General features: G+C 39.6%; 1 protein-coding gene across 1 annotated transcript in view; it reads left to right on the forward strand.

The window, feature by feature from the left end:
- The window catches only part of LOC136759148 (transcription initiation factor TFIID subunit 4), an 84653-nt gene that overhangs the window by 56454 nt on the left and 18199 nt on the right, over window positions 1-10000 (forward strand). The window contains exon 14 of the mRNA XM_066714015.1: window positions 3101-3223. Coding sequence (XP_066570112.1) covers window positions 3101-3223 — 123 coding nt within the window. The remainder of the gene's footprint in view (window positions 1-3100; window positions 3224-10000) is intronic.

Genomic DNA, 10000 nt, shown 5'->3' on the forward strand with positions numbered 1-10000 from the left:
AGATAGGGATCAATCGAATTTTAAATCACTGCTCACAGGCTCTCTGCCGCTCCTGACCTTTGTAAATGATTAGAGTCTACAAGTATTTCTCTCTGCCTCCAAAGGGCAGGTGGGCAGGACTGTGTAACTGGCATTTAAACTGTATGTGAGTTTCTAATACTTAAACAGAGAGTCTAATAGGACCTGGCAAATGTATATATGTAGTCTTTTTTGTTTGTTTGTTTGTTTGGAAGAGCCAGAACGGCCTATATTGTGTTAAGGGCATCACTGTAATTCTTTTGTGACCGCTATAATTAGTTTGTGAGCTTTCATGCTCAGTTTTGTGATCCTCCATAATGTTATCCACTGTGCGTTACATATATAGTGCATTTACTGTCAGCTGATACAATGTTTCTTTGAAAAGGGACTGTTGTGGTATTTGGAATCCAGAAAACTCTAATTGTAGGTGATTAAAATTAGGGTTGTTGTTAATTGGTCCTGCATTTGTAACACGCATTGGAAACTACTGCAAGGGATGTGTTGTTTGATCTTACTTTGATTTAAATCACGGCATGTTTCATGTTCTGCATCTCATTCATGACTTTCAGAATCGCGGTTCATGTCAATGCTGATATAATAGTGAAACTGATATTATTTGATAAGTTATCCAGCAGATGGCTTTATTCAAGGTGACTTGCATGGTTTGACAGACACTAACATGAAATGTACTTCATATATACAATGTTACAAGGATAACAACACTGCTATAAAAAATATTCTACACATTACAGTGCATAGAAGATGCTAAGATATAAGAGATTAAAGTGGTCTAGCCTATATGAGTAATCCAAATAGATGTGTCTGAAGGAGGCGTCAAAAAGCGGTGATATGCTGCATTAGTAATGCTTAGGGGCACCAACACCATTTTGAAACATAGAGCATCATACATCAGCATTATTAAGTAGGTGACTATTTGTGCCCTGTTTGTCTTTGAAATCCTGACCAGATTTTGATCTGAAGTTATCCACAAAGTGTGTTGATATTCAAGATGGCAGCTTGTATTGGTGCAAGGGGTGTGTCCTCAAGGCTGTCGTCTGTCTGAAGTCTATCCCAGCTGCTGTAGGAGAGCCACCTGTTTCCCAGCCCAAGTACAGACATGGCAGTCACTACAAGCAGACATCTTGAAAGTTATTCTATTATTCTTCTGATTTCAAATGTAAAACCTTGTCAAGAGTTAAAAGGAATAAGTGCAGTCACATGTTGTGTTTTTTGTTTTTTAATCCCCTGAAGCAATACATTTTGATATTTGTATGTATTTTTCAGGTGCCCAGGTGCGTTCTTTGGTCTTGTATCAGCAAACAGTCCCTTTCCCTTTATTAGCTAGTTAAGCAACAGTGGGAACGTTTCACTTTTTTTAGTTATGTTAATTTTTTATATATATTTTTTTCCAATCTATGGATTGACTTGCGTATCTAAGATGACAATTTGCAGTGATTAAATCTATGAATTACAAAGAATAATGTCTACTTAGAATTAAATGTTGCATCTTAATGCTTTGTCTCCTAATTAGTTCATCTGTGGGGAAAACACAAGCGATTCATTCTATCTCTCAGAAGAAATGCTTTTTTCCAATGGAGTAGTCCCCTTAAAAAATTAAACTACAGGGTTCATGTTGGTGGATTTATTTAACATTACAAACCCTGTTACTGCTGTGCCAACTGTAAATGCAGCCCCAGCAATAGGCAGACAACACACATGTGAAGGAACACTTTTCCTGCTGGCTTGGCGGCGGGCTAACGCATGCCCACCACCCCACTACCGGCATTTTCCTGTGGGTTGGACGCATTTCATGGCCATTTCACTGTGAGTGTCTCGGTTAGCTGAGGTGATGACGGTTTCAGCCTCTGCCCCCCAGCTGTCACTGTTGCCACAGAATAGGACGCCTACCAGGGTTGCTCTGATGGAAGCCCAAAGGAAGACGTGACATTACCAGCGGGAGCAACCATCGCAACTCCCTGTCCTGCCAAAAACCAAAAGCAGTGTGTAAATCAGAGGAGCTTTTGTAATGGAGGTATACAGCAGTATTGTATTGAACCTTCTGAAACTACAGGGGGTTGTCGTTTTATTTTCCAGTGCTTCCTCAGCGTAATGGAAAAGTTACGTACAGAAGCACACGAGATGAAGCTGAGCTGTGTCGTTGTTCTGCCTGGCACCGACCCCCAGATACTGTTGACGTTTAACCACACTTACTATGCTTCTCAATAACCCCGGGATGGGCTCAATGCATTTCTGAGCTTATTGAGTTCCACACACGAGACTGGAGACAAAGGCCGACAAAGGGCTACATAAAGACCACAGTTCAGAGAAATGGGTAAACTTGGCTGCTGGTAGGACCTTTTTGAATGTTCTACATCCTGACCCCAGTTAAAGGGTTATATTGTGTAACTGCTTTGCTGTGATTAAAATCACAATGAATGGCGGTTTGTGTAGAGGTTCGTGGGGTTACCCAACATGCTGCTGTGGGACTGGGGATTCCATGGGTGCAGCTCATGTTCTTCTTATTCACATGGGTTTGCACACAATCCACTGGGCCTGATGACTTTTCCTCAGTTACAGACAACCAGTAGATATCGCATGAATGTGTGTGATGGGTCGATACACAAAAATGAACACAAGATTGAGTGGCATAGGAGGCTAACCCCCAGACTCCTCATTGTGTGTGTAAATGTGTATGTTTGTATGTATGTATGTATGTACACATTTAAAAAAATAAATGTCTATATTTGTGTATATGTATGTCCATTTGTTTAGTTCTGATATTCATTCTGCTTGTCAGTATTCCAGCAGAAGCGAGTAACACTTTGTGTGTGTAAAAACCCCACTGTGAATGAGTCGCTGTGTGGCTTCGTTGGTACAGTAAATAACTTCAAATCGCGTACCACGCTGCAGTTTGATGCCAAGTGCTTAGAAGAGTGCACATACTGTCTCTGTGTACAGGGAATTAACCTTCTTCCTTGTTCCGGCTATGTATAGCCCCACATACTGTACGTGGCAACCCGATCGCGAGACAGCGCTGCACTTCCAAATGTAATGCTTGTTTTTGGTGTTTCTAACCTTACAGATGCAGCAACAAGAACTGGCACAAATGAGGCAAAGAGATGCCAACTTGACGGCGCTGGCAGCTATTGGTCCACGGAAGAAACGCAAACTGGACTCTCCGGGGGCAGCACCATCAGGGACTGAGGTAAGAGCCTGGGAGCCAGTTAACCCTTTCCAGCGTGATCCAGTACAAACGGCTAGAACAAACCTTGTTGAATTCACATGTTTCTATAGAATTCTACTCCTGTTAAGGAAATGTTTAGTATTTTTTATTTTTATTTTTATTTTTTATAAACCTTTTGGAGCTGTAAATAAATACTTTATCCCTAACTTCTAAGCATGTTACCGGAGATCTGTACTGAGATGGGAATTCCAGGGATTAAACTCTTCAACTCATGGCAAATAAGGAATTATTTCAAAGGAGAATTGTTCGGCTTTATAACCACAGTTGTTTCTGTAAACAAATTTTGTTAGAGGAGGGATTAAGCGTACAACAATGCAGGACTTTGAACCATTGTTTCCATGCTAATCCAGACGAAGGGATGAATTATGATGAACAATCTTAGCTTTACTGCAATAGCGTCTTTTGTAGTCCTGAACCAGTGCTTCATGAAATGGTGTTTTGTATTGCACAGTGCTACTTGGTGGTTATTGTTTTTTGTTTGTTTTACTTTCTCCAAAATGGAGCGATTCACTTTGAATAGTCTGTAATGCATTATACCAGAGATCTTCAATCAAACAGGAATTAATACTATATTGGTGTTATAGGTATGTTTTTTCTTACATGTGTAGGCAATTTTACCTCTTTTGTTGACATTGGGGACAGACAGAAGCTTAGGGACTGTATTCACAATGTATACAGCTAATTATAGGAGTAGACTTGGGTTCAGTTTGTTGTTCTTTGTTTTCCAATATACTGTGGCTTTTGTTACTCCCAGAAGTATGTCAGATTTTAGCGTTGTATATGATTACTTTTTCTTAATTAACCATATGCTCAAAACAAAGGCAACAATTATTCTTAGTCATTGTAGGGAAGAATAAATTGCTAAATATTTTATTAATTTCAAATACTTAACATAATACATTTTATTTTCATTTTTAATAAATTAAGTGTATGCGTTATAGAAATAAATAAATTAACAAACAGTTATGTTGCCAAAGTTACCTTTGTGTTGTCTTACTAGCACGTATGTATGTATATACAGCACATAGAAATCATGTATGTAAGTATATACTGTATGTATATTGGTGTACATATATACACAAGCACACACACATATACATGGATACTTTAATACATTTCAAAACAAACATTTCATTTAATACCACATTAAATACATGTCAGATACATTTTATATCTATTACTGGTAAATGTAGAAAAAAAGCTGCATTCTTACTCTCAATTACTCATTTTGTATAGCCAGCTTATTGGGCTGTATCCATTTTATACTTACTTCCAATCTGATGGAGAAAAGAATTGTATATGCATCTAGTATCAAAAGCATAAATAACAAAATAAAAGCATTATTTCTGCTCCTTGATTGCGGTGGCTATCTCCTTCACTACATTTTATTGTGATCTGTTTGAGACTCCTATCCCGTGGCTTGGCAGAAACCTTAACAATGCTTTAAAAAAGAAAAAAAAAAAGAAAAATGTAGAGAGGAAATGAGACTGAGATAAATTTGACTAAAATGGCTTTTTATATCTCAACTACATGTTATATAAAAACACATTCAAACAAATAATAATAATAATGATAATAAAAAAAATAGTCCCATCCAGAATGATTGCAAAAAGGAGATGAATCTTAACTTATTTTCACTTCATTTTCACCTCCTCACATTTCTTCATTTCACATGGGCCTGAAGCGCCCGCAGCGTTCTTTTTCCTTTCTCAAGAGCAAAGTGAATGTGACTTTTCTAAGGGGGTCACAGGATGCCCAGGAGGCCTGTGGGTGTTACTGGACTGTTGCCTGCTCTCAGCTTAACTGAAGGGCTTGTCATAGATTTCATCTCCGCAGAAATTAGCCCACGGCCCCTTGCCAGGAGCACAAACAGGCAGCATTATGAAGCCCACGCTGATTATTTCCCACTGACATCAAATCCTGAGGTTTTCGCATTAATCCCAGACAAAGACAGCCCTTCACTGCTGAGCTGAAGCAGAAATTAGGAAGGGATAATGACCTTTCTGAGATGCCTTGCTGTTAAGATAACTCCTGTTGAAATCTGGACATGCTGACTGCTACCCGACCATCCCCCCCCCACCCCCCTCCATTGATAAAATGCAAGTGACGCTCAGCTAGGTTCTGCAAAGGTGACTTGGCGTTGCAGCCTAGCGCCTCGACCCAGACTGCCGAGGGCCTGGAAACTGATAGCCAGTCAAGACTGCGGTGTCTGTCTCAAGCTTGATCTTGCCTCCAGAAGCAAACAAAGGAGGCCTTATAGGGCCTGGGCAAGCGGATTAGTTACAAGGCAGCAATGGAAGCTTTTCATAAAGGAGAGGAGGGCCCCGCTGCCGCCCCAGCGTTGGGCCTGAGCACAGAGGGGGGCGTGGGCTGACCCCTCTGGTCTCAGTAAATATTTGCTTTTAAAGTCCACTGGGACGCAGAACACCACTGTATCTGAGATGCTTTAAAGCCACAGCGTTCAGGGTACCAGTGGCGGCTGGCTCATTTTTATTCTTTCACTTACAAAGCAAGAGGTCCCTGTCAGGCATCCACAAGCCACCCGGTGCATTAATCATTGGGAAATGATTAGCCTGTGGTATGAAATGCATGACATGCCAATGAATTTTATTTACCTGCTTGAAATATTGGTGCCTTCAGAAGAAAGTTCTTTTCATCAAACTGTATTAAATATGTATTTTTTTTGGAAATCTTTCAACATTATTATTTCTAGTAGTAGTAATAGATGTATTGTAATACTAGTAATGATTATAATAAGGATAACAACTTATTATAGTCTTTTTATTTATTTTAAGAATGACATTTAGTTCTTCGTTTTATTTAAGTTACATCTACACTCGGAAAGTCAGTTAATTACTTCTTTGCATACATTTCTACAGTATTGAGAGATTCAGAGATGTTTAAGATATTAAAAGTCAGACGCCACCCCCCCTTCTCCCCTTCACATTCAAGTCACCCAAGCAACCACAAATTGAATCAAAGTAGGGAGGCAAGCTGTTCTGTGCAAGAAGCTGGCTAGTGCAAACCTACAGGTAACAACTTATGTAATTATACCTGAAGTAATACATGAGTCCCTGTTGAGTTCATACCGAATTCCTATAACTTTCCATATTCAAGATGAACAATCAGCAGCCTTATTATATACCAGTCATACCATTTTATCACAGCTGCCTCCATAAAGTCTCATCCCCTGACATATTAAAATTGATGGTTTTAAAATGGGAAGGACATCCAAGAATACAGTTGTATCCTGTATTTTATTCACGTTTGAACTGTGCTGGATGAGTAGCTGTTACTTGATCATAATTAGTTGGTCAAGAGCTGCATTTCTGAAAAACAGCTGGCGAGGTGGTGTTTGAGCATTTGACTAGTCAGCTATACATACTCCTCCCCACATTTTGGGGAGGGTCTTTTAATTTTTAAGTATAGTTTACCATTTTTTTTATTTAACAAGAGAAGGTTGAGTAATCTAATAAAAATGTTGGCCCTATCTCTCTCTATATATAAATGTGTTATTTTTATTGCTTTTGCTTTCTGTTTTTTACCTTGTTTTAAGATATGAGAGCCTTGGCAGTGGAATCACATCAAAGTAAAAAAATAAAATAAACAAAAACAATAGCAGATGAAATGCCTGGACTTGTTTGAGTTAATTGTAGTCCTCATATAGGTTTGATCGGAGGGAATGGAGAAAGGTAGGCAGAACATGTAATAGCAGTAGTCTGTTGTTTTTTCTTTTCTTTTTTCATTTTAATACATTTCACCTACTTTGAGAGTATGGATCAGAAAAGGGAGGGGGGGAGAGAGAGAGGGAGGGAGAGAGAGAGAGAGAGAGGGAGGGAGGGAGAGAGAGAGAGAGAAAGAGAGAGAGAGAGAGGGAGAGAGAGGGAGAGGGGAAGCACAAGGAAAACTGATGCCCTTTCCTGCAGCTAAATTAACAGGAATCACGTGGAAAACAATCTGAGGCTCGTATGAAAAGGGGAACCATTAAAATTAGCCTGGAGCTATGGACTGCACCCAATATCACTAAAGCTGCACTCAGTGCAGATGTGGAGGCTGGCTCACAGGCAAACTACGCTGTGTTCTATAGCTACAATTAAAATCAACTCCTCTGCCAAAAAATAGCAGGGAGGGGGGCAGACACGGAACATCAAAGACAGATTGAAATGTGTAGTTAGTAATAAGAGTGGTCTCCTCTTGAACCAAGCCCTCGGGTTCTTCATGGTCCCCTTGTTAATGAGAAATTTTGACCTCTGGTTTGTAAGTTAAACTTGTAATCTCGGTTAATGAAGTAAATCAATCCCAACTTCTAGTCTGTTGTTGCCTATGCTTTTTTTTTTTTTTTTTTTCCTCCTCTCTCCCTCTTTCCTTCCCTCTCCTTCTTTCCATACTCTGCCTGGGAGTTAATGGCCAGGTCTTCAGCCAGACAAACAGGGAGAGAGCGAAGAAAAGGGGGGGATAGGGAGATGGAATAATCCTGGAGGAGTGACACTTCCTCGCGTGTCGGTGTGCTTTAGCTTCGAATACGGAGCCGCGATCAAGTCTGGCGACGGATTAATTCAGAAGCCATTAGCATACTAAACGCCGGAGTGCTGCAGGAAGCGAGAGGGAAATGGAGACACTTTATGGATTGTCACCTCTTGCTTTCAGTCAGTGTTGTCGGGGGGAGAGAGTTCAGTTGCAGTACGTCTATGTGTGTGTTAAAATGAATTGGAAGATAGGTCCTGTGAGTATCTTGCATGTACACGGGGGGGAAAAGAGAGAGAAACTAGGTCGAAAACGAAGCCGCTCCTTCAGTTAGTTATTGTATTGCATAATGTTGTTAACGATTTGATCACACGTGTTTTGACCTGCCTCCAAGCTGCACCGGGACATTAGCCGCACTGAGGACAGGCTGAAATGTGTGACTTTTTGCAGGTGGTCGGTCTGTACTTACGAGTTAATTTCCTAAATGGTTCTCAATCATTAGAGTCACTGTGCTGAGAGAAGGTGGCCCTTCTTTTTGAAATGATGGTTTTTAATGGTGTTAATGCAGACTTGGCTAGGTCTGAGATGTCTCAGTTTGAAGTTTAAAGGATTTATAAAATAATAATCAAGCTCTAAAACTAAGAAATCTTCACTCGTGGGGCAAGAACTAAATTCTAATCTGTGGATTTTTCAGAAGCTCACTGAGCCAAGGATTGCATTTAGGATCAAAATAATCTGCAGGCCTGACTTTTGTGAACTGTAGATGACTTTAATTGCCATTTTTAGTTTTTTGTCAACAGGATGACACAGTCTAGGTAATTTGACTACCTCAATTTTATTCAGTAACTCTTGAAGTCCAGATATTTCCATGATCATCTTTTATGAAGAGGTTTTGAATGCTAGAAGTGCGTTCCTTTACATGGATTGCAACAGGTTCAAGACATTGGGTGATAATCCAGTTGGCCTAAATATATTATTCTGTCTTTTAAATGAATGGGTAACTCAGTAATTTGTCAAGCACTGCACTCTGTTGTTCTAGTTTTACTAGGATGCATGTAGCATTTTAACCTTGGTTTGATCCTAGCTGACCTTATAAAACAGTCCTGCTGAACATTGAATTGGAGCAGTATTCCAGGTAATTTTTCTAGCTCCTTAGCTAAATAAGTCAGGAAAATGCAGACGTTGATGGAGAAGCAAATATCAGCTCTTGGATACAGAAGATAATCTCCTAATGTAATCTGTAATCGTGAGGGACATCGCCGAGTGTCACTGGAAAAGACGTGCTCGATCAGACAGAAGCTCATCTTCATAAACCTTGACTGGAGAACTGTATAATGCAGGGACTGCAAATGCATCAGCTTCAGCTGTTCAAAGATTGCTGGAGAAAAAAAAAAAAAGTATCTAAATGACAGCATCGCAAGACATAAACCTTTATTGAAGGAGCAGATCAAAAAAATGAGGGTGCATGGTCATATTCTGACAAGCCCAGCAGACTTTGATTAAACACTCTTGTCCAAAGAAACTAAAATCAGCTTGGTTGAGTCTGATAGATGCCTCTGCACACAGTAGAGATCTCACTGAATTGTATCATTTAGAACCCTATAGGACCTAACCATTGAGGTTGGCGGTAGATGCAGGAGGATCTGAACCTAATGAACTCAGTGGTCAAAAATGTGGCTTGTGCTGAAACAATCGTATTCCTATACACTGCCATATGAAGTCACCATCGGAGAAAAATACCTTCTTGAAGAGGCATGTGAATTTGCTCAGACACGGAACACTACAGAAACATTACGTGAAATACATTTCTGTGACACAGTTGTTCTTCTGATCTCTCTTCTGTTGAGCCCTGCACATAAACGGGCTGCATCCAAATGGTGCAGGCTATGTTTTACAACCTGAAAGAATTATATCAACGGAAATGGGAAAAGTCGTCTAAGAACTCTGGCAGTGAAAAACAGTGCATAAAATGCTCGAAGAGGACCTTGTACCTTCTGATGCTGGTAGCTGTGTGTATTCTTGAATGTAACAGTTGTTTAAATGGCAATATTAAAAGAAAGTACATTTGAAGCTACATATTTAACTTTAAATTGGTTTGGTTTCAATTAAAAGAAACATGAAATATAAGCTGCTTAGAAGTGCAAATAACTAACTATAAATAACTGTGAATGAATCTGAATTTAGATTATAGTATATTTTATTTATAGGCTACCATATTCATGTATTGCACCAGTGTGTGCATATGCATATGCATATATATATATATATATATAT

This window comes from Amia ocellicauda, chromosome 9, assembly GCF_036373705.1.
Source record: "Amia ocellicauda isolate fAmiCal2 chromosome 9, fAmiCal2.hap1, whole genome shotgun sequence".
In the NCBI taxonomy this organism is placed as follows: domain Eukaryota; kingdom Metazoa; phylum Chordata; class Actinopteri; order Amiiformes; family Amiidae; genus Amia; species Amia ocellicauda.